The sequence below is a fragment of the Eublepharis macularius genome, chromosome 6 (assembly GCF_028583425.1).
Source record: "Eublepharis macularius isolate TG4126 chromosome 6, MPM_Emac_v1.0, whole genome shotgun sequence".
Classification (NCBI taxonomy): domain Eukaryota; kingdom Metazoa; phylum Chordata; class Lepidosauria; order Squamata; family Eublepharidae; genus Eublepharis; species Eublepharis macularius.
In genome coordinates, this window is record NC_072795.1 from 46,444,095 (window position 1) to 46,469,808 (window position 25,714).

At 43.1% G+C, this 25,714-nt stretch overlaps 1 protein-coding gene across 1 annotated transcript in view; it reads left to right on the forward strand.

The window, feature by feature from the left end:
- Positions 1-25,714, forward strand: part of EPHA4 (EPH receptor A4) — a 184,667-nt gene that overhangs the window by 58,253 nt on the left and 100,700 nt on the right. Inside the window, exon 4 of the mRNA XM_054982282.1 lies at positions 17,126-17,281. Coding sequence (XP_054838257.1) covers positions 17,126-17,281 — 156 coding nt within the window. The remainder of the gene's footprint in view (positions 1-17,125; positions 17,282-25,714) is intronic.

A 25,714-nucleotide genomic window follows, 5' to 3' on the forward strand; every position in this document is an offset into this window, starting at 1 on the left:
GCTCTTGCCTGCTTGCCCTCTGGCCCAGTCAAAGGGTTAGTGGAATAGAAAATCAGTCCTGCAGCCAAAATCACAGTCACTTTGGGCAGGGCCATCTCTACACCTGCCAGTGATGTCATAGAACCACCCCTCACAGAAAAAAAAAGGCTCCTGCACTTCATGTCACTTTTGGACAACTCTTATGTCAGTGTATCCCTGTTATGTGCAAGGCCTGAGGCTGCCTCCCTGATTCACCCAACTCAAGGCATCTGCCTACAAGGAATCAATTAATTCACCTAATTCTTATACGGACAGTCTTACAAATTGCATTATACCTGCTTGTCTAGGATGAGTGGCAATTGTTTTTGAATGAGCATCCTATGGAAAGTGATCTCCCTTCTTAAACCCAGTACTGCCACTTTTAAAAGTTTCTTCCTATGCTTCTGGAGTGAAAAGCAGCGTGGTATGGTCCAATCTCATCAGATCATGGAAACTAAGCATGGTTGGTACTTGGATGGGCCATCACTGAGGAAGACTCTGCAGAGGAGGGCAATAGCAAGCCACCTTTGCTTTTCACTTGCATTGAAAGCCCCTTGCTGGAGTATCCATACATTGGTTGCGATTTGATGGAACATACACACTATGCTTCTGTTTACTCTCTCATTACCACTCACTGCCTTTTCTCTATTCCTAAAGGTAAAGGTAGTCCCCTGTGCAAGCACTGAGTCATTACTGACCCATGGGACGTCGCATCATGACATTTTCTTGGCAGACTTTTTATGGGGTGGTTTGCCATTCCCTCCCCAGTCATCTACACTTTACCTCCAGGAAACTGGGTACTCATTGACCTCAGAAGGATGGAAGGCTGAGTCAACCTTAAGCCGGCCACCTGAACCCAGCTTCCGCCGGGATTGAACTCAGGTCATGAGCAGAGCTTGGACTGCAGTACTGCAGTTTACCACTCTGTGCCACGGGGCTCTATTCCTAGCATCGCCAAAACTGTTCCAAAATGCAGTGCATCTCTATAGAGACTAAACATATGTTGTCTTCCTTTGTCTGCATTCTGACATGAAGATAAACCATGGTTTGTTTAAGCAGTGGTTTGTGGGTATCAATCTGACTTTACCAGCCATAAGTAACAAATCCCAGTTTGTGCGGCCTGTCCATCTCCCATCAAGGAGGCCATCATTCCTATACTACATTCTTTCTCTGGCCAAGTTGCTGGCAAGGTTGTAGTGGTGAGGATAGGCAAGCTTGAAAGTGTGGTCCCTGTCATGACTTCTAAAAGCTTATCGTAGCTCAGCATCATTGAAGAACAAATCCCAACCCAGAAGATGAATTTCCCCCGTATTTGTAGACTTGGATGAGTTAAAGGCTGCTTATCTGCTTCCAGGCTCAGTTACAAGTGCTGGTTATCACCCTGAAAGCCTTTTATGGCCCAAACAATAACTGCTCTTATATACCACTCTTTTAGACAGATTAGTTCCCCACCCAGAGTGGTGAACAAGTTAGTGTTATTATTGCCCCTCATAGCCCTCAAACGGCACCTTCCAGTTTTCTCCCATCACCAGCTGCATCCCTCAGACAGCTCTCTCTTGGATGCATGCTCACCTAGGATGGTCCATTTGGCAACAACTCAGGGCCAAGCTACAAGTGACGAATGACACTTGAACAGCAAGTGGATTGAGTGGAGGGCAAGTGAACAGGGAGAAATACACTTGCCGTTCAAGTGTCATTCGTCACTTGTAGCTTGGCCTTCAGTCACAGGTATTCTCTGTGGCAGGCCTGTTTCTCTGGAATGGCTACCAGACTGGGCTCAGTGGGCACCTTCACTCGCTGCATTCAGGAAGGCATGCAAGACTTTACTGTTCCAGAGGGATTTTGGCGGAGATTAAACTGTTTGGGGTGTGCTTTAACTCTGTGCTCTGGCTTTTAATTGTGCCTAATTGTGTAGTGGTATTCATTTGTTGGGCACTTATGATGTCTGTGTCCTGCCGTTATTGCTGCCTTGAGCTCGAAGAAATTAGGCAGAGTATAACTATTTTAAATACATTAATAAAAATGTTTCTTCTGCTGGTGTTGCTATATGATTTTAAACTCTTACTTGCTGCAGTGCTGCTTACTCAGCTTGCAGGCATCCAGGCAAGTAATCCTTTGAAAGCTAGGCTGTTGGTGGTGCTAGTGTGTGTGTGTAAGGGGGGTAGGGAATCCACACTTTCCTTTTCAAGCTTGTCCAGCTGCTGGTGTGCATTATCAGAGCCTGCATCTAACTTGGGAAGTTTAATTGCCCTTTCACTGAGCTGTTAACATTTAAGAGATGAGAGATAATCCCAGAAGACTGGACCATGCTTAGAGATGCAGATCTCTGTTCCTGTCAGTGCTTTCCCACTGATTGGGGAGGGAAGCTTGTAAGCAGCCCCCTGACAATGGGATTAGGGTTTGTTAATGTGAGGATTCAGGCAATTAGTAAGCTTTAAGAGGAGGAGAATGTAAAGCCTTGCCTAGTGGGCTGGTTAGTAATCCCTGCTGATTCTGGTACTCAGTAAAAAGGAGTACATTTTTCTGTACATAAACCAGCCCTGTACCATACTTCTCTTTGCATGGCCACACTGCCTGCCATTAATATATCTAGGCTGAAACTGAGGCTAGCATGCTCATTCATTTACTAATTTGCAACTAAATGTGTGAGCTGACTTCCACTGGGATGCACTGTGTTTAAAGGGTTAAATGCACAGCCTGCACAACTGCACACATTGAGGTCCCAGTGCTCTTTTTATTGTTTAGAGTGGGGCTTTGGGAGCCAATGCTGAGAATGAAGAAGCCCAGAAAAGATGCTAAACCTCTCCCTTCACCTGCCATTTTCCACTCCAAAGCGCCTCCCTCCAAGCTGTTTTTTCCACTAACAATTTCACCTGTGGGTGGTTGAAATCATGCAGGAGCACAAGCACCTTCATCTATACGCTAATATTCTCCCCAATGGGGATCCAAAGTGGCTGGGATCCTAGTCCCAACTGCTACACCACACTGGCAATGTAGAGCAGGGACATAGCCCTGGCCCTGGTCGAGGCCAGCCAAGCCTCCCTGGGGCCAGGGACCAACAGTAGGTGTTTTCCTGCTGATCTAAGCATTCTCCGGAGTATATATGGGGAGAGACGGTCCCTCAGGTATGCTGGTCCCAGTCTGTTTAGGCTTCCATTGATTCTTTACCTAGATCATCACCTGAAATCAGTATTTAGATCTGTTAATATAAGGAGTACCGAATTTTCCTTTTGCTCTCTGCCTTTACAAGGGTTCCCATGTGACTGAAAGGCATCAAGGGTGGCTTTTATATTCTCAAACAGAGTCAGTCTTTTTTGAGGGCGAGGGTGTCTCTTTGTCCCAGAAGCCTTTGCAACAACTTGAAATCTTTTTGGCACCTGGCACCAGGTAATTCTATCAAATTGGCAACACAGCCTGCCTTCCTTTTTAAGACTACAAGCTGCAGACGAGCCTTTCCATCATGTCCTGAAACTAGAGTTGCAGACTTCCAGGGGCTGGAGATCTCCCACAATTGCAGTTGATCTCTAGATGACAGAGATTAGTTCCCCTGGAGCAAATGGATGCTTTGGAGGATAGACTCTATGGCATTATACCCCACTGAGGTCCCTCCCCAAGGTCCACACTCAAACTTCCAGGAATTTCCCAACCTGGAGTTGGCAGGTGTATGTGAGACATATTTTTTCTCTTTTTGGTTGATGGATGGTACTGAACATCCAGCCTGATGAAGAGTTCTGGATAACTTCAATGCTTGCTCATCAATCTGTGATGTTTCTTGCCCTTTACATGATAGTTGTCTTCGCATGTGTTATGTAAGATTACCTAAGGAAATATTAAAAATCCACCTGCGACATTCACATATGCAAATCAACCCTTGATGTTGTGGTCAAGGCCAGATCTGCTTCTGTGAACTATCCTTTAGCTGTGCCACATCCCGAGGAAAATGACTGACCAGGTTTTGAAAAGTTACAAGGTAACAATGTCATCATGGATTTTCCCCTTCCTTGCTTGAATAAAAGAAGAAATGGCTGGCTGGCTTTTAAAAAATGGCGAGCTCCTTGAAATTTACTAGCTGACTCATTTCCTGAATCTTAACAGCTTTTCTGCAAAAGCAATTAAATTTCTCAAGTCAGATGAAGCCTATAATAAGCATAGCAGCAGCTTGAGCAGTTTGAAATGGGAAAGCTAGTTCAGATATTATTGTTCGCTCAGCACCACTTGCTGCTGACACCGGTATTAAATGTTATTCAATTGAAAAAATTTCAAGTGTAAGATGGAGCAATCTTTGCAAAGTCAATGGACTTGAAGTGTGTGCCAAGTGTGCCTAGCGTCACCTCCAGCATTTTAAAATTGTACAGCAATTCTTCCACATACCATGAGCTATTTTTTTATGGGGCATTTTACTGGGTGTTTCTTATTTTTTATTTTTTGCCTTCTCAGTTTTTTAATATAATCTTTCAGCACATTTCAAACATTTCTTAGTAATTACAGAAGCTAAAAAGTTGGACCCTGATCTTAAGACTTCCTGCTCTTCATCTGAGTGCTCAGAATGAAGTATATGAATAGCTGCTCCAATTTCATGCTCCTGAACATGACATTTGGATGGTGTTGCTGTATACTGCTGTGGTCACTGGAAACAGCAGGAACATTTGGGCTCCTCTTCAGCATTAACCTGTCTTAACCTATGACAGCTAGTAAAATGGTGGTGTATCACCCAATTGCTGTTACAATGTGTCTGTGGGGCAAGGAGAATCCCTGTCCTTGCTAGGAACTGCTGGAAGAACCAGTATGTACCTGTCTGCCAGCTGAGATAGTTATCGGAGGTATTCCTCTGTGGGCCGCCACATTTTGATGGTAGGTGAGTATGCACCAAAGTCAGTGCCTTCTTGGTGGTGGCATCTCTGTGCCCTGAAACTCCATCTCTACAGAGGTTCATATTGCTCCAGTTGTGTGTTCCCTTAGGTGCCAGGGTAAGGTGTGTTTTCCCCTCTCTTCTTTTAGTCCCCATACAGTTGGTTTCAGCTACCATGTAGATTCAACTGATGCTACTTTTAGGCTATTCATAATCTTACCCTGTTTTGACTGGATGCATTTAACAGCTGTTGATTTAATTGTTGGATGTGCTGTGGTCCTTAATGTTTTGATTGGTTTTTCCTACATGGTTGCTTTTGTGGTTTATATATATCAAGGTGCTTTTATGTAACCTTTATGTTACATAACCTTTATGTTATGTACATTTTATGTTTAAATATTTTAAACAAACAAGTAATCCATCAGCAGTGTGTACATGTACTTGCATTTCCTGACTGAATGCTTCCCTTGCTAATGTCTGCAACCCGCACTACGCCAAGAGCAGCATCCAGTCAGTGACCTTCCAAAAATAAAAGTCCAGTGACACCTTAAAGACAAACAACATTATTTCAATATGAATTTTCACGAGGCACAGCATTCTTCTTTAGATTTTGGGAGAAGTGAGCTATGATTTCTGAAAGCTCATATTGAAATCAATGTTGTTTGTCTTCAAGGTGCCCCTAGAATTTAGTTTTATTGTGCATCAGCAGATTAACATGCCTACCCCTTTGCAAGTAACTTTCCACCCAAAAAGAATGATTGAATGGCTCCCCTTTCTCCATGGCAACATCCTGGTGCTTCCAAATAAAGGCAGAGATTTTTTTCTCCCTTGATCACTCCACAGTCACATCCAGTGGTAGCACCTGGGAAGCTTGTTCATTGAATGTCTTTGTTCCATCTTGATGGCCATATTTAAGCATTTCCTTTATACATTGTCCACCAATGTTAGTCCCCAAATAAGCTTTACTTAGCAACATCAGCTGTTTAGTAGGTGCACCTACGCTGCTTTCCTTTCTGAAGTATGAATCCAGTGATTGTTAATTCTAATTAATCAATCTATCCATTAGAAAGAGCCACTGAATAGTTAAGGCCAGACACGGTGTTTGTGTTTCTAACTTTTTCAATAGCTACCTACAGTCTAAACAGGAGATGGTTGTCAGCCCAAAATTGATGGCTGATTTCACTAGAATTTGTTGAAGTTACTGGGTTGGAGCCTACCATTTAATACTATTGACATAGGTGTGTTTCTGCAGTGCAAGTGCTCTTGTGCCGATATAAGAAATATATTTCTCCACTGTTTCCTCCTGCCTTATTTTCCCATGTGTGCAGTTCAGTAGTAACAAGGGTAACAATGGTATGCAACATTGTCAGAAGCTTCAGCCTGTGATTAGTCAGGCTTGGCACGAAGCCTGGACATCTCTCTCCTTGCTGGGGCAAAGAAACAGTACCATCTGCCTGCTGCACTTCAGACTCAAGCCTCCCACCCTAACTAGTGATCTCAGTGATTCTGGAATGGAAAACACAAACTCTCCGCCTAAATTAAAGGACAGACGCCATGGCCCCAGCCTGGCATTGTGTCCTCCATTGTGTAATTTTATTGAGGGTGTAGATTCATTTATACCTAAAAAGCAAACTGGTATTGTTTACCATTCAGATGGAGGCATACAAGTCTGCCAATGATAGGGCCAAACTACAAGTGACGAATGACACTTGAATGGCAAGTGTATTCCTCCCTGTTCACTTGCCCTCCACTTGCTCTCCACTCAATCCACTTGCTGTTCAAGTGTCATTTGTCACTTGTAGCTTGGCCCTCGGTCTTCGGAACCTGGTCACTGTATATGTGAAAGGCTCTTTATGTTACTATAGTTTTGAGGCGCCTAGAAAAATTTCTGTCCGTAGAAATAATTAGCAGTCCACAAAAAGTGTTACCAGAATTTCTCACATTTTAAGCCTGTCCTTCCTCCAAACAAACTTCCTTATTTTATCCTAACAACAATCCTGTGAGGTAGCGTAGGCTTAGAGACAGTGACTGGCTCCAGATCACTCAGTAAGCTTCATGGCAGAGTGAGGCTCTGAACCCGGGTCTCCCAAATCATAATCCAGTACTCTAACCACTACAGCAGCACTCTGGCTGTCTGGGACTCTTCAGAAGGAATTGTTACTTTCCCTTAGCAAGTATTCAAATAACAAGACAAACTCCATTCTTTGTAGAGCTGTCCCAGAAAAGAAAAGAAAAATTCTACAAAGCAAGAAATAGTTCTTGCTGTTATAAAATTTAATTTAACCCATCAGTGTTGTGATTTAATTCACAGACTCTGTGAAGTTACCAACAACAGGAAGTAGAAATCTTACAGTGCCAGCATCAGAGGCAGATGTTTTTATTTGTAAATTGGGTACATCACATTGAATTCTACAGTTCGAATATAAGAAAGGCTTTAGAAAGTTCCTTCCCACCCCCCGCCCCAACTTCTAAGGATATGTATCACCCTTGGAGGCATTGAACTGAGTAATTAGATTGGACCAGAAAAAAAATGGACGTAATTAAGTCTCATTATAGCAGTCTGTTTCATGGTGAAATCTAAAAATTTTATCTTAAAAACTTGCACCTAACCTTCAACCCCCCCCCCCCACCTCTCCATACACACTCACAAACTCTACCCAGTGGTGTGTATATTGTCATTGACCTAGAAAGAGACTGTGTTCCATGTATGGAGGAAGGACGGTGGTGTGAAACCTGTTCCATCGTCCTCAGGGAGACAAGGATGGCTAATATCTTCCTTTGAGAAGCTATCAAAACAGTTGAGTTCAATAATTAACAGACCAAAATCTGTTCACAAAATAAAAGATAATTTAAGAAGAAGCGATTGGCGTGTGTGGCAGATAGTGGAGTTGTTATAATTTTAGAAAGAAATATATATTTAAAGAAAAGAAGTAGAAGTAAACTCGGCATCATCAGATCTTGGAAGCTAAGCAGGGTCAGCCTTGTTTAGTAATTGGACGGGAGACCTCCAATGACGACTAGAGTTGCTATGCAGAGGCAGCCAATGGCAAATCACCTCTGGTAGTCTCTTGCCTTGAAAACCCCACCAGGGGTCGCCATGTCAGCTATGCCTTGACTGCTCTTTCCGCCACATTGGCTTGTGTGGATTTGTTATAATTTGAGAAAGAGAATGTGATTGATTTAAAGAAAATAAATGTGTGTGTGTGTGGGGGGGGGGGGGGTTACAAGAAAATGAATCTTTTTTTTTTTACTTTACTGAGTGCCACTAAAATATAAATTACAGCTATTTTCCACGATACCAGGAGCTCTTGATATCGTAAACCTGTGATCATCAGTCTAAAATGCATTTAGCAAGACAGCAGCAAGGCTTTTTTTTAACCATTGTAGAAAATAATGATGTTGCTATTTTTGCTTTCAGACAATTGATAGGAAGTGAGTTACTTGAGCCTGTTTCCTTAATGTAGTTTTTCCTCTGTTGTGCATGTTGGCTTATTACTGAAATTTTTGCATATTCTGTTAGCATATAAACTACAAGAAAGTGTGTGTGTGTGTGTGTTTGAAAGAAATGGGAAATTCTTCACTGCTGGATATTGAGTTAGGTAGAGATTTAGGGCCAAGCTACAAGTGACGAATGACACTTGAACAGCAAGTGTATTTCTCCCTGTTCACTTGCCCTCCACTCAATCCACTTGCCATTCAAGTGTCATTCGTCATGTGTAGCTTGGCCCTCAGGCTTTGGAATTGGAAATGGTCTGTACATGCAACGCCATTACATTGTTATTTACAGAGCAACATTTTGCACTCCTGCTTCACAGTGAATACCCATGAAGCCCCATGGAAATTTTGGATCATGTCAAATTCAGAGCCTCCTGCCCATATGCGACTGACACATAACTTCTTTTCTTTACTATGCAATACAGTGAAAACTCCTGTACTTAAGCCAGTTATTCCCCACTGCATGTCCTGGTTTGGAGAAAAATAATAGAAATGTCTTCAGTGAATGTTTTGTTTTGTGTCTGCCTGTTGCTGTCATAGTGCCTATGGCTCCCTTGCAACAGGCTGCTCTGCAGATCCCATTACTCCTTCCCAGGATCCAAACCTTTGCTTTACCTGATCTCAATTCCTTTCTTTTCTGAGCACAGGTATGCCTCTGTGCTGTGCTGACTTCTGGGGCTTGGATGAGAACTGCCCTGCCTGAAATAACATTATTCAGATGGTAGTTCTTGGGTCTGGATTCTTGGTTTCATTTGAGGTCATTTAAATGTAAAATAAAATTGATATGTCAAGTTAGGAGTCCACACAGTTGGTAGGATTTTGCTTGTCACCATTTAAGGAGGTTCATTATAAAACCCTGAAGATAATTCTGTGTTAAAAGATAACCTTATTATGTCAATGTGTAATCCCAATAACAGAAAATGTTTCCCCTTCATAACTTTTCACTCCTTCTCTTGCTAAGAGAGAGAATTAATTAAGGCAAAGATAAGGGCATTGAATTCAAAATTCGTATTGCACAAGTCCCCTAATATTTCTACAATGGCATCTTTGCAGCTAGGTAAGAATACCATTCAAGGCTCTGTCCTCTCCAGCAAATCCTCCTAAGAGAATAAAGATAGTCTCAAGTATGCAATAAAGGCTATTAGGAAATAGTGATCTGTGAAGGCTTTCCCATTTCACTCTGGCCAGTATAATAGGCATGTCAGTGGCATTTTTTCCCTTCCTTCTAGTGCCTTCTCCTCCGGCCTTCGCAAAATTAAGTTCCGTTGTGACAGAAGTGGACCAAAATGTAAAGAAATGTTGAACAAATGCAGTGAATTAGCAAATGTGCCAAGAGTTGAAACGAGTCTGTATACAGCGAAATGAGAAAAATTGTGAGGTCTGCTGTATGATTTTATACAGCTGAAGTAAAATGGCTATGTGCCTCTGAAATTGCCATTGCATTTAGAGAGAGGTTTCCTTGGGTCCTGAAAAATTAATGAACTGAGTTTAATGTAGTAGAAAACAAAAGAATGTAATGCTTGCAAGAGAAGGGGAAAAATTCTCTTGAACTGCATTACAACTTTGGGCTCACTTTTTCTTTCCTTCAGGAGCACATAGGCTGAAAAATGAAGGAGAGAGCCCCAAAGTGACTAATGGCACCATCACAGATGAGGTGCATGCAAATGAGTTTCTATTGAAGGCAGTCTATGCTATTTTTTAAAATGCATTTATACCCTTTCCTTTTATCTTATGCTGCATTTCTAGGGTAGCTTGCAACCAACTGAAAAGAGCACAGAAAACATCTAAACAGTAAGACTACAATCAGCATAGTAAAATTAGTTATCAGACAAATGCCATAAAGCAGTCATCAGCCCAAAACAAGTAATCCCCACAGTTCATAATTTTCATCAGCATGATCAAAGCACCCTCAAAGAGCAGGCCAGGCAACCCTTGGCATGGAATTCTAAAGTTACAATATTGCTTTCAAAAAGGGCCATTCACGATACATTAAACAATCAATGCGTAGAGAAGCATCTCCAAGATGACTTCGGTGTCTGCATAGGCGTATAGGGGAGAAGATGGCCTCCAAGATACCCTGATCATACACTGATGAGGGAAAACAGACTGTTTTTTTAAGAAAAGTGTAACTAGTGTAGATTTCCCATTCATCAAAAACATTTTTTTATTTGATCTGAAAATGACAACCAGTGAAGACGTTCCTGGAACCTTGCTCCACCAGCAATCCATCAGCTGTGTTCTGGACCAACCACAATTTCCAAACCTTCTTTAAAGACATTTCAAGAAGAGTGAATTTTGATGGTCTAGTTTGGACATCATGAGTAACCATGGCCAGTTACTTCTTTTCTAGAAAAGGACACAGTGGAACCTGCATATGCTGGATAAAACAGTAATTCCTGGGCATTGCCACTTTCTGACAATCTAGGAAAAGCTGTTGATCCAGAAAGATCTTCAAGCTGCATACCTAGATTTTCCAGGGGAGTACAAGGGGGAAATAAAACACCCACACTCATGTTTTAAACTCAGAAGTTTCAGGTTGAGTGCCACAATCATCCATCACTGGTTTGAAACAATGGTTCATGGTTCCCCTGCTTCTCCAGGATTAGATGGGAACATGGGATAGAGTTATTTAACATGAATGGGAAGCCTACATTGGTTACACTTTGTAAAAAAAAGTCTCTCTTCCATTTTCAGAGGAGTTAGCCATGTTAGTCTGTAGTTGCAAAATAGTAAAGAGTCCAGTAGCACCTTTAAGACTAACCAACTTTACTGTAGCATAAGCTTTCGAGAATCACAGTTCTCTTCATCAGATGCATGTGACGAAGAGAACTGTGGTTCTCGAAAGCTTATGCTACAGTAAAGTTGGTTAGTCTTAAAGGTGCTATTGGACTCTACTATTTCTCTTCCATTTTGTATCTCATATTAACCACGCGTGCCACAAATTGTATGGGAAATACTCAAAAGCACTTTTTAGTATCTCTGTGAAAATGGACTGCATTCACCTCTGTCTCTCCTCCCCTCCAGTTTCCTTTAAAGTGGCATCAGTAACTAATGGATAGTTTGTTAGCAGACTACCAGCTTCTGTAGCAGGGCAATGTTGAGTAAGAGTGGGGAACCTTCTAGAGACCCTCAGGGGGATGGCATTGGATGCATTGGGGCTACTGCTTGGATGCTGTGAAGGTGCATAGCTGCTGAGTGGATTGCAGTGTCCAACACAAGCCGCTGACATCGTCACTCATACTTGTGTAGGGGGTACTGCTGTCCACTCAGTGGGAGTACCCTTGAATAAGTGCTGTGGACCAATCCTAGTGGCTCTACCATCTCCTGGCACCATCCAGTAAAAGCTCCCTCGCTTAATGGCAGAAGACTGTTGCATAAGCCATCACTGAATGCGAGAATTACCTACTGAGGAGTAGGAGTACAACTCTGTCCTTTCCCTGGCTCCCTTCCCACGCCCTCCAAATTCTTCTTTGCCTTTGAAAAGAGAGAGGAATTAAATGCCATGCTTCTTCTCTTTACCCCTTACATTGGGGTCATTGGTCAGCTTAATTTGAGTATCAAGTTCCATATAAAAAAATCCAAATATTTATATGAATATCAGTGAGGATTACTTTTCTAGATCCTGGAGGTAGAAGAAAAACTCATATTGAAATAAAGGTTCTTAGCCTTAAAGATGCCACTGGAGTTGTTGTTTTTTTAAAGTACAAGCAACAGAATTAAACAAAGAAATACAGCAACAATTCTCATTTATTTCAGTACTCTTAACTAGGGTTACCAACATCCAGTTGGGGCATGAAGATCTCCTGGAATTACAACTGATCTCCAGACTACAGAGATCAGTTTCCCAAGAGAAAATGGCTACTTTTGGAGAGTGGACTCCATGGAATTGTACCGTGCTGAGATCGTCCTCCATCCCAGATAGAGTTGCCAACTCTGAGTTAGGAGCCATCTGGAGATCAATTATAATTCCAGGAGATCTCCAGGTACCAGCTGGAGGTTGGCAAGCCTAATCTCAGATCCCGCCTTCTTCATCCCCAAATCTCCAGGAATTTCCCAACCTTGAGTTGGCAGTCCTACCCTTAACCCACAGATAAAACTTTCCTTTATTTTTAAAAAAAAACTTGCTCAATTCACATAACACAGTAGAACCTATTTCCCCATAATTGCAGATTTTTACTTGGGTACAACATAAACTGTTGAGCCTCACTTGAAGATCTTAAAGCTAATGTGTCCAGTATGCTGATTCCTGACCACTTATTCATAGTAGTATGCAATTCTTGAAAATGTACTGCTGAGGCCTAGTCTGTAGAGCGGAACTACAAGTGACAAAAGGCACAGATTGGACACTTGTCAGCTTCCTTCAAGTTTTGATGGGAAATGTAGGCAGCTTGGCGGAATGTTGGACATGTGACAGTTGAAAAGTCCATTGGACAGCAGTCAAAGAGCCAAGCTGCGAGACCAGGATGCCTACATTTCCCATCAAAACTTGAGGGAAGCTGACAAGTGTCCATTCTGTGCCTTTTGTCACTTGTAGTTCTGCTCTATAAGGCAGCCAAATGAGGCAAAGAAGGGGCTAGGATGGGGTGGGGGGAGGACTAGATAGCCACAGAAGCCCAGCATGCCTGTCTTGTCCTCCCTCTCCCTGGCCCCTTTGCAAAGAAGTGCCACCGAAGCTGAATCCAAGCCTTTCCCTCCCTGAATGTAGATTTAACGCTAGGCTCGGCAAGGGGTGGCGGCAAGGGGTGGCAGGAAGCAGTGCTCGAACGGCATGGAGAGAGGCAGCTAGATCAGGTTGCTGTCTTCTTCCTGCATCTTCCTTGGGCGAGCTGGCCAGTTAGCTTGTGCTGCAGCAATGCTCTGGGAGCAAGCTCATTACAACTTACTGTTTTTCTTCGGCTGAGGGCTCACTCTTCTGTTTCATTTTTTACCTTTCTGTTCTTATTTGCTTGTGGAGTGGTGGGCTAGGGCTCTGCCCCAACCCAGTCTTAGGGCTGTAGTCTCCCCATGCCTCTCCAGGTCTGCCTCCTCATGATGATTGTTCTCCCTCCCAGAGTCAGTGCCCACTTGGGAGATTTCAGTTCCCCCAAGGAGACTCTCCTTCCCACCAGGATTAAGCTCCCCTCAGTCTTGCCTCAGTCCTTTCCAGTTCCTGTCTCCCCAAAGAACATTCACTCCCTCCTCCCAAATTTAACCTCCTCTCATAGATTGTCTCTGTTCTCATGTCCTTTAAAAGAATATTCCTCCTGCTGTCTCCCAAAAAACATCTTAACTGTTCCCTTAAAGACTACTTCTCTCCTTCCCCATTCCAGCCCCGGAGCAAGTTTTCTGCTTCCAGGAACTGTCCTTCCACTCTGGGGGCCATCATTCCATTCTCAGAGGAAGATTCTCCAATTCCATCCCACGTTTTCATTTCAACTTTTTGGTGATGCAAGTCAATTGGAGTTAGAGGCTCTATGTACTGGAAGTTTCCTGGGGGTGGCCGCTATGGGGGCCTGTAACTCGGACATCTGAACTGCAATCTTGGCCAAACTTGGAGTGTGGCTGGAAGACAGCCTGCTGAAGACTTGCTGTGAGTTTGGCATCTGAGTGTGAAGCCAGCGATCCCAGGGCCCCTGGAAGTGACGGACCACAGACTGGTGAACTGGTCCACGAACCAGGGTGGGTCCATGAATGGTCCATGAAATGCGATGGACCGCGGGTCAGCGGTCTGTGGGGTTTTCCCGGTCTGTGCTCATATCTAGGCTGAATCCATTCCAACTAAAGGCAGTCTCAGTACTGCTATGCCATCATAGTTTGGTCCAAATTCTTCAGGCTTTTATGACCATTTTTCAGAATCTCAGTTTTTATTTTATGAAAACAGAAGCTGCAGAACTGTGCACAATTATTTGTTGGATGGGGAATAAGCAATTAGGAAATTTCTTATCTGGAGTCACATTTTTTATCTGGAGCCATGGCAACATAAACTCTTACGGGCTTGAAGAGGCCAGTTTCTCCAATCACGTCTGTTCTCCTTCTCTCACTTTAGCTCACTCTCAGCTGCTCTCAACATTCTGAAATTGCTGAGCATGCTCAGTCCTCAGCGGGTGTTTTGCAAGAGGTTTTTAATGTACATACTAGCATTTTTCTGTATACTTGGGATGTCCCCAAGGATGCAGAAATCCTAACTATGCCTGCAGGCAGCTCCACTTTGCTGCCTTCCTAATAGACACTCAACAATGAAATTTTCTAATTAGAAGAATTTGGTTTTTAGTTGTCCTGGAGCAAATATTCCTGGTTTTTAAAGAAAAAATACACAGCTGAAAACAACAGATAAAGCAGTAATTTATATTCAATAATAATAATAATAATAATTACACACACACATGCACACATACATATTTATCCTGTAAATACAAGCTGAACCTGAACCTACTTATCAAAGCAAGTATTTAAAGAAAACACCTCATTCGTAACTGATTCTCTAAGGTAAACACAATTTCCGTGTAAAATAAATTGCATCTAATGTCTACAGAAATTGTTTACCATAACCTTTCTGCTTCCTGTTGCTTATGTATGGAATTTTTATCAATTAGCATGACAAACCAGGCTATTGGTTCAAGGTTTGAATAGGGTTGCCAACCTCCAGGAAAGGGGGGGGGCTGGAATTACAACTGACCTCCAGACTAAAGAGAGAGTTCCCCTGGATAAAATAGTTGCTTCGGAGGGCAGAGTCTATGGCTTTATAATCTGCTGAGCTTTCACACCTCCCCAAACCCTGCCTTCCCCAGTCTCCACCTCCAAAATAAACCCAGAACTGCAGCCTCCGTTTCTACACATGCTAACATTTACTAAATTGTCATTGAGCTAAAAGCCATCTTATTTATTTAGTTCATTTGTATCCAACTTTTCTCTCCAGTGAGAGAAAACTATACTGGTTCTATCTGGTTTTAACTGCTAAATTGTTGATAAGCACTGTAGGATTTTATTTAAAAAATGTAACACAGTAAATATTCAAATATTTTTACAAAACCACTTTTGATTATTATAATGATTTTAATTAATTAATATAAATGTTTATTCCCAATTTTCACCTCAGTGGGGACCCAAAGCAGTTTACATCATTCTCCCTTTCTCCATTTTATCCTCACAACAAACCTGTGAGGTAAGTTAGGGTGAAAGAGAGGAATTAAGAGATACAAAATGATTTTGTTTGTTCTTTGCTGCTCCTCTGATCCGGAGACCCCTTCTCATTATTCAGATTTGTCTGAGGTCACTGAGCTTCCTGAATGATGGGCAGTACATTCGTGTTCAGGAGCTAATTGTGTTTGATGCAGGGAGGTTGCGCTTGACTCTGCCATATCTCCTTTGCCAGTGTTGTGGTTTCTGGCTGTAATCAAAACCTCAAGGCCATCTGAAGCGTAGCTAGAAAGCACCTAGCAAGTTGAACCCTATCTAATTATCAGATGTGTGTAAACTCTGAAAGCATAAATCTCAGCCACCAGAGCTATGTGCTTTTATAAGATTTCTTGGTCCAGTGACAGGTGAAGATGGGCAAGATTGATCTCACCGTGATTTTTATGGATGCTGCACCACACTTCGTAAAGTTCGGACTCGTTAAGGAGATTCCATAAATGGCCTCAGTTAATAAGGGCGAAGTGACTTGCTCCTTTACAGATATGTTGCAAAACCCCTCAGCTCCTACAAGTGCATCATAAAAGGGGGGAAATAAAGAAATTAAATCACATAAAAACCTGTGGAATGAGTGGGAGTAAAACTGAAAGCGAATGCATGTCGATTTCTGGAGGCGTGCAAGCAAGAGCAAGGGAACTCTAAAGACCAACTAGGTGATAAATTAAGAGACGGGAAAGTGAATCATGCTGTAAATATTAGCAGTAACACTCCCTTCTTTGCTCTTTGTACTTTATAAAACTGCCTGGATGCTTTCTCTGTTCTCAGGATTTGGTGGTGTTGAATGACTTTTTATCTTTAGCCTTGGCCAAAACTTCTTGGAGGACATGCTTGTTCATAATGATACCTTGAAGATTTTAAAATCCAAATGATGTAAAGGTAGCCATCCATGTAAGCACCATGTTTATGAAGGTGATGTCACTGAATGCTTGCCAACTGCACATGGGGACTGTGTATTAAAGAGTGCAGTCACTGGTATGCTTCAACTCTAAGAAGGGGGGAAAACATGTTGATTTCATCCCATGGGGAGAGGAAGGCAAATTAATCTGGCCTTGCCAGAAGGGAGAATTGCCATTTCCGTACATGTTAGACTAAAGTTGGCTGCCAATCACAGTGGGGTCTACTTCGTTCTGTCTCAAAAATTGGCAGTGTCATACCATCAGCTGCCTTCCTGAAGTGGTCATGGAATTAAACAACTGCACCCTGTTTACTGCAATGTGTGAGTGTCTGCAGGTGGGAAGCAAGGAAGTGAGGCTTGCATAGCAAACCCATGCCGAGAAATAAAATGAGACAGATTTTCCAACCAAGTTGCTACATGGGCATGCTTATAGGTGCTGTCGTAAGCTCTCCAGGCCAGCTTGTTAAGAGGTTCTCATCAGAATTAAAAATTGCCTTCCTCAGTTGGAGAGCTAGCAATCAAATGCTTGTTGGCTGGTTAATTTCTCTCCTGGGGCTAAATGGACATCATTTGCTCCTTTTTAAAAAATGACAACCTCCCCCCCTTCCCAAGTCTGGATACCAAATAAATGAGTTCGCAATTTATTATCAAGCCCTATACCGCAATAACATTTTTCCTTCCTGTTTTTCCCCCCCAAGCTTGCAAGATTGGATACTACAAGGCCCTTTCGACAGATGTTGCCTGTGCTAAATGCCCGCCTCACAGCTTCTCCATCTGGGATGGCGCTACCTCTTGCACCTGCGACCCAGGCTTTTTTCGAGCAGAAAACGATGCTGCCTCCATGCCCTGTACTCGTAAGTCAGAGTCCTTTATTTATTAATTTCCCTTCCCTTCTTCCTCTAGCTGCCTCAATAATTTATACATGAAACACTCCCTGGAGATGTGCATCCTGCTATGAAATGTGTCTTGTTGGTGACAGGAACATTCAGTAACAATTCTTTTTTAAACAAGTCAACACAACATGTCAATACTGGGTCCCCTCTCCTGGTACACAACGGAAAAAATGGAGTTTGCAATTAAGTGACAAGTATGTAGGTCAACAGAGAGAATAAGAGGCTCTGCTTCCAGTTTTTATTTTGTATTGTTTTTGCTTTGGTACCAGTGGAGGAGCCTCAGAGCTGCACTCTGTTGGCATAATGAGGCGTAGTTGTAGCTTTACATTTCTGAGATTTAATTGGAACATTGGAAGGAAAAAGTTCTGAAGGAAACTGAAGGTAATGGCTGATTTATGGCAGCTCTGACAATAGGTTTCCTATGTCTTTGGGCTGTTCAGACTGTGTGACTGCTTTGAAGATTTGCAATTGGGGAAATGAAAGTGGTGTTTCAGCAATGAGCCTGTTGTAGAATCCTTACATGTTGACTTGTCTTGTTGAATGCTTTGCCAGCATATCAAAAACTATAACTATAGGAGGTATCATTATTGTTTGGACGTGTCCCAAGTGTTCACAAGATCACTCCCACAAACTAAGCAAAATGTAAACACTTCATGTTATTTATTTATGTATTTCAGTTATACCTTGTCCTTTCTCCTCAATGGAGACCCCAAGTGGCTTATATTTTTCTTTGCTTCTCTATTTTATCCTCACAACAACCCTGTGATGTAAGTTAGGCTGGGAGTGTGTTACTGGCCCAAGGTCACCCAGCAAGCTTCCATGGCAGAGTAGGATTCAATCTTGGATCTCCCAGATCCTACGCTCTAACTACTATGCTATAATAATGTGTTTGAGTCATTTGTTGGTATGATAGTGAATATCAAGAGAGATTTTCAGCTACTTTGTTTGTTTGTTTGCATTACTTAGAGTCCCCCTTTCTCACTGAGACTCAAGGAGGATTATACAGTGTAATTCAATACAATCAACAGCAGGAACATTCAGTAATTGGGCATACATTGTAGAAATCTGAAAACAAGCAGAAACCTGATGCACAGCTGAAACAATAAGCAATTTAACATGACATATTAAATGACTTGGAAATAACCCAGTAGGAGTACATTACAGTAACAGACAGCACGCAGTAGTATAGTCTTCAGTCCCTATCCCTTTATCAGAACATCTCTTTGAAGCATTTCCTTGCAACACAGTCCTCTTACGCTTAGGGCTGAATTAAATGCAAACAAAGCTCTTGCTATGAATGGCTTTGAATAAGAGGTTGATTGGGACATTAAAAAGAACAAACTGAGCAAAGTAGCTCTGTGTAGAAGTGATGACGATAAACATATACTCACCCATTGCCTCCTCCTGAGTTGCGGCTGATTGAGCCCATGCCAGAGTGAGGATTCAAACATTGGTCTCACAGATCCTAATTAGACATGGGCATGAAAAGTATTACGAACAGAAAAAAACAACGAACAGGATGCTCGGCTGCTCGCGAATGGGCCGTTTGTGAGACGCTACAGCTGAACAGGTGGTCATCGCAAGCCTCATTCGTTGCATTCGGCTGCCATTCGGGAAGCCAGACTTTCAGGCGCCTTCAATCAATTGCCTTAGCAACGGAGGGAGGGACTGCCTGAACTCTATCTGCACTCCTTCTGTTGTCTCGGATGCCCCAATCAAAGCCCAACTTAGCTTAATGGGCAGGTCTTCCTTCCAAGTGTGGAGTTGCAAATTGGTTACAATCGGTAATGTGGGAGCAGACAGCAGGGAGGGAGGAGGGGGGTGTTCTGTGGCCATGGCAACTCCAATCTCATTCCTGTAAACCCTGTTAGGCAGTTCTGACTGCCAACCACAGACTTTCTGCATTTCTCAATGAGACCTCTGCTTATAAAAGGGCACTGCACTCCAAGTTCTGGCTTTCACTTTCAGCCAGCAGTGGAGTGGAACCACACCAACCCTCAGGGGACGTCTCTTATCTGTCCTGTCCTTTCTGCGAATGCAAGAACGTGTTTGGTTTCTGCTGGTGCCGCCTGAGCAACAGGGCCATCTCAGCTTCTGTTGTGCATGTGGTAGTGCAACACAGTGCCCCCTGCCCATGGCACCGGCTCTCCCCTCTGACCAGGGGGAATTGCTCCCGCCATGGCACATGACTCACTTCCTTTCCGTGAAGGCAGGATGGTGGGTCATCTTGGAGGCAGCCTCTGCTTCAACACTGGAGGGGCGTCCAGTGTTCCATGCATGTCCACCTGGTGTGCTTTGTCCGGACTGTACACCACTCAAGGAGCAGACAACACTATTGGCCATGATGTCATGAAGTACCCAATCTGGTGGACGTACATCGGTGTCCGACCCTCCAGATTGTGGATCCGTGTGTACGCGGCGTCCACATACGCCAAATTGTCTTGCTGGAGGATTTTCTTAGCAGACTGTGGCTGGGTCATTTTGGTCTTCAGTGGCCAACAACATCACCCACCTTCTATACTTTCCGGAAGGTACCCTCCAGATTGTGGGTTCGTGTGTACGCGGCGTCCACATACGCCAAATTGTCTTGCTGGAGGATTTTCTTAGCAGACTGTGGCTGGGTCATTTTGGTCTTCAGTGGCCAACAACATCACCCACTTTCTATACTTTCCGGAAGGTACCCTCCGGGAGGCCTGGCGGGCACATGTCGGGTGCCGTCGGCGAGTGGCCAGACCCCCCACCCCCAAGAGGGGAGGTGGCCCACCACTGCTGCCCTGAGCCCGCCAGGCCCGGTGGCCGCAGTTATCAACCAACTTGCTGCATAAGTGGATAATTTGTTGGCCTCTGACCCAGAGGCCTGGCAGGCCTCTGACTGGGAGGACTGGCGGGTGGCCACATGGGGGTGCTGCTGACGAGTGGCCAGACCCCCCGCCCCCAAGGGGGATGTGGCCCACCACTGCCTCCATGAGACTGCCAGGCCTGGCGGCCATAGTCCCCACCCACCTTACTGCGTGAGCTGATAATTTTTCGGTCTCTTATCCAGAGGCTTGGAGGGCAGGTACATGGGGGGTGCTGCCGGCGAGAAGCCAGACCCCCTGCCCCTGAGAGGGGAGGCAGCCCGACACCACCTCCTCGAGCCCTCCAGGCCCGGCGGCCGCAGTCATCAACCACCATGCTGCATGAGCGAATAATTTGTCGGTCTCCGACCCGGAGTCTTGGTGGGCGGGCACATGGGGGATGCTGCTGGTGAGCGGCCAGACCCCCTGCCCTTGAGAAGGGAGGCAGTCCCCGAGCCCGGCAGGCCCGGCGGCTGCAGGCCTCACCCACCTTGCTGCATGAGCAGATAATTTTCCTCCTGCGCAGAGGCCTGGCATGCAGGCACATGGGGGGTGCCACCGACCAGTGGCCAGAATCCCCCATCCCTGAGAGGGAGGTGGTCCACCTTCAGGACCACTGAACGGGGCCAAAGTGAACTGGGGAAGGTGGCTCCATTTGTGTTGAATGGGAGTTTCCTGGGGGTATCAAAGAGCCATACTGCAATCTTGACCAAACATGGGTGATGGCTGGAGAAGAGCCTGCTGCACATTCTCTGTGAATATGGGTTCTCTTAGTGCTCAGGGGGCTGCTCTGGCGCCGTCGGGAACGAACAACAAACAGCCTGTTCGGTTTTTTCCCTGTTTGTGCCCATGTCTAATCCTAATCTGATACTCTAACCACAACACCACACTAACTCTCATGTAAACTGATGGCCTTGCCATGTAAACTGCTTTTGGAATGGCTCCCATTTAGTTGGGTGCAGTTTCAATGTGGTATTTTTCAATATTATCACAGACAGGCTGTGAATGTACCAGTTCTTGCTCAGATGTTTTCAAGTGTACCGGTGTATTACCTAATTACTATAAGTCACTGGCTTCTCCAAGCCCTCTGTAAGCCAAAGATCATGATCTTAGCAGACACAGGGCAAGCCCTCCTGTGAAATCAGTGTTTTGTTATCTATTTGAGGTAAAGGATAAAAGAATCCATTATAGTGACCGTTTTATTTTCTGTAATCCATGCAACACCTAGTGTTGTCTTGTGACTTTCCCCCTGAACTTTCTTTCTTATAAGTTAATGCAAAGAATTGATAATGTGGTTCAGTTATTGCTTGCTGGTGTGTTTTATTGATCATCCTGCAGAGCAACTTCCTATTTTTCATTCGATAGCTTCTGGGGGTCCATGCTTAATAGGGTGTTCTCCATATTTGTACTGTATCAATGCAGCACACTCTGTGTCAATGTCTAACTTAGAAAATAAGCTCTGATTTTAAAATAGAAAATATCAAAGGGCTGTATGCCATTTTTCATTTCTTCAGGCAGCACTTTGTTGGTACTGAAAGAAATCAGGGAAGTTTCCCTGAACATTCACTTCCTTCAAATTTGTTAATTTACCAGCCTCTCAATTAGGTTAGTTATAATTCGATTGATTTTCTTTCTCTAGGCACTATACTGGCTCTTTGGCTTTCCTAGAGCATTAACGACTGAAACTTGCATGTCTTGGTGGGATCTCAGCCAGCCCCCAGTGCTCATTGTTCTTTGGAATATTTTGTCATATTAGAGGTTTCAGCTCCGAGAAACAGAATAATGCTTCTCTTGCAGATCAAGAACAACAGAGAAACCTTGGCCTCCCCCTTTTCCTAACTGGTGCTTGCTGTCCAATGGCTGTTGCTGATTGAAGCCAACTAGATAATCTATTTTCTTCTTTTTTCTCTTTTTTCTCTTCATGAGTCTGACCTGTTGACTGTAATACTAGCTTGTGCTTCCATGTGCATTTTAGAACACCTACTTCTCTGCCATTGTTATTGTTCAGTTGCCCAGATCATCTCTCCTTTCTGCCTCTCTGAGCTAGACTCTCTGACCTCAACTCCCCATGGTGATCGCATGTTACCTGTAATGTATAATTCGGATCCTAGTTTGGGTAGACCACCATTTCAGCACTTATAAAGCTTTGTTCTACTCTTTAAAAATTAGTTATATTTTTTGCAGACAATTTAGTCACACTTAAGTGGCATTTTTCATCCTAAACTTCTTACTGTTGTCACCTACCCCTAGTTTTTCAACTGAACTGAGAAGTTTTTCAAGCCAAATAAAGCATTACTCGCCTGGTTCCATAGCCCCATTCAAGACATCTGCTTATCTACAGTAGCTTTTCTCATGAGAGGCTTGCCTTCCTGTTGTGGCAACAGCTGTGCTGAAAGCTTTTATTTACATGGTAATTTTCACTGCTTTTCGAAAGGTCTTTGGATGCCACTCCATGATTTTGATTTGGAAGTCTGCATCAAACTGCCCATCAAAAATTGGTCTTTTGCCAGGATCTCCTAGCTGGCTCTTAGAATGCTGATCCCGTAAGTTATGTCAGATCCTCTGCAATCACTGAGAAGGCTTCCTCTTGATTTTTGTGTCTCATACATTAGCCCTAGCTACCTTGGATTACTGCAGTGTTCCAAACAACAAATTTCTGAAATCTGAATGCATCTTATCTGAAGGTAAATTCTAAAGGACCTTTAGGGCAGGCTCAGGGACTTTGAAGGGATCCTTCCTGTGTATCAACCTTGCCGTTTATTGGGAGATCTTCTCAAATTGGGAAAAATAGGTTCCCATTCTACTTTGTTTTTATAAAACCAGAGGGAGACACCTCTGAGGCCTAAAGGTTTTATGAGATAAACATGGAAAACAAAAGTGGCCATCCTAACCCCCATGTTTCTGAGTGTCGGGTTTTTATGAACCGTATGTGAAGTGCTGTGTTCCTTTCAAACCATGCCACTTTTTCTGTTGTTGCATATAATTTTTTAAAGTTCCAATTTTTGCAATATACTGATATACAGATACAGCACTATATCGAAAATCTGTATCAATTTGTTTAAAAAATGGAAAAGAACATGCTGGAAATGGGCAGAAAATTAAAAGTGTGGCACTTTCAGAAGCACCACAGACATTTCAAGCAGTCTTCTGAAGCAAATCAGAAATGCACAGAACACTCGAAGAAAAAGAGAAAGGAGTTTTCAAAAATCCCAACTTGATCCTACATTGTAAATGGGACACAAATGGCTTTGTGTGAAAAGGTTAAAAAAATCTGTTAGCAACTGGTAACCAAAATAGTTGAGTCTGAAATGGCACCAAAAACCCACAGCCAAAACGGTTTACACAGGCAAGTAGCCTTAGTCACATTTGACTGATAAATTGGACTCCAGATTGCTCTCCAAATTAAGAATCATCTTCTACTCCAAAACACTTGTGTACACATGGAAAACCTTGGGTATCTCACTTATTAGTCTCAACGACCACTCCACTGTTTCCCAGTGCAGAATGACCAGAATTAGAAAATTCTAGCAGGTAGCCCTGATACAGCTTCTAAGTGTATCCGATCATAGACTTTTGCTTTCTTTTTCCACTATTAGCATACAAATTGCTATCTTGTTTACCTCTGTAGACTGGAGGGAATATAGGAGGAAAAAACTGTTTCTTCAACCTTTTGACTATCAGGAAAGGAGGTTTGACATTGGTTTGGATGGAGAGTGCATCAAGTTGTAGCTAACTTATGGCAATACCTGCTGGGGTTTTCCAGTTAAAGCTACAGGGGTGGTTTGCCATTGCCTCCCTTTACAAAGTGACCTTGGTCTTCTTTGGAGGTCTCCCATCCAGTCACTAACCAAGGCTGACCCAGCTTAATTTCTGATGAGGTTGGGCTTGCCTGGGCTATCAAGGTCAGCGGGGTTTACATTAGCCTGTGGGAGTTCACAGGGTTAAACATTCAGTTTGCAAACCAGTAAATCTTTTCACAGATAACTAGAGTGAAGTGTCATTTCCCACACAAGCATCCTAACTAACTTCTTGACCCCAGCAGGCAGAGATTCTCGTATGATCTCATGAAAAGCGCATGTGTTGACTAAAAATCTTAAATAATGAAGGTTTCTCTAACATTTCTGTTGAGTAAAGTGATTGCACACAAGCATCACAACAGCTGCATTAGTCCCTGTCACAGACAGAGGTTATCTTGATATCTGAATGCAGTCCATCCTTGCGATTGGATATTTCTCTAGAAACAAGATCCCACACTTGTGACTTGGTGTTGGAAGAAGCATTTCTCTTAAAGCAAGCTGTGGCCAAAGTGGATTTTTCTTTGTAATCTCTTTTGTTCTGATTTTCTGTCTTCATAGAGCTACAGTTCTCCAGTTTCCTTGTTTGAGAAGCAAAACAAAGTGTAGCACAAGTACCGAGAGTCGGTTTTGATATAGATATACCTTAAGTCTCTTGTGTAGCATTATCACAGCAGTATTGTGAAGGCCTGTGATAATGGGGAAACTCCTGTCCTGATGTTTAGGTTTCTCAGTTTGTCATGAAGCTTCTGAATTCTGCCAGTCTACTTTCCGACTACAAGCATGTCAGAAGTCATCTGAAAATCTATTTGTATATAGATACTTTTGCATGTATGAATAAATTAATGTGGGTTTGACAAGCAGGGTGGCTCTACTACATTTTAACCTGTCACTGATATACTACATCCCATTTTCAGATTTTTTGTGCTCTCAAGACTCTGTTTTGTTGCCTAGTTTGTCCGGGTCTTCGTCATGGAAAACACAGCATAGATGTTTTACCGCATTTTAAAAGGGAAAACGGCTTCCAGGACACATGCATCAAACAGCGCCAGGCTGAAGTTGTTGCACAGCTCTAAAATGCCTGTCTTCCTCAAAAATCTTAAAACAATAGAAGTCTTTAGGCATGTGAAAACCATAAATACATACAAGACAATATATATATATATATAAATTTTAAGTTTTTAAGTATATGGGTAATGGAAAATGTCTACTTTTTGAGGAACTGCTCAAGTGGAAACTTCCTGGATGGCTTGACTTTTTTAACAAGGGGAGATGGAGAAGAACACAAACAAACAGAGGGTTTTTCAAATAATTTCAGTTCTCCTTACCAGTTGGCTAAACCAGGTGATAAACCCAATTCAGTCAAGCACCTTCTTTGTTCATTATGCTCTCTCTAACCCCAGTAGTCTCATTCAGCCTTGCATTTAGTAATTGCTCAGTGTGACGGCCTCCTAATGAAGAAATAAAATGTAGAATCTGAGACCCAGGCTTCTAGCAAAAACATACACTCTGCTCCATTGGCTTGTAAAATCAGGTTTCTGTTCACTATTAGGCCAGGTGAAAAAGTAGCATTGGGTAATTTAGGGGAAAACACCTGGAGTGGACAGAAAATTGTTCTCTTTCCAGTTTTGTGAGGAGAAGGAAGGTGTTTTCGTTGCTAATTATTCGTTGTAATTATTAACATTGACAGATCTCTTTCTGTATATCATTGTTCCTCGGTAGTGATTCATTTAACAGCAATAATAGCTACCCTCCCTGGTTTT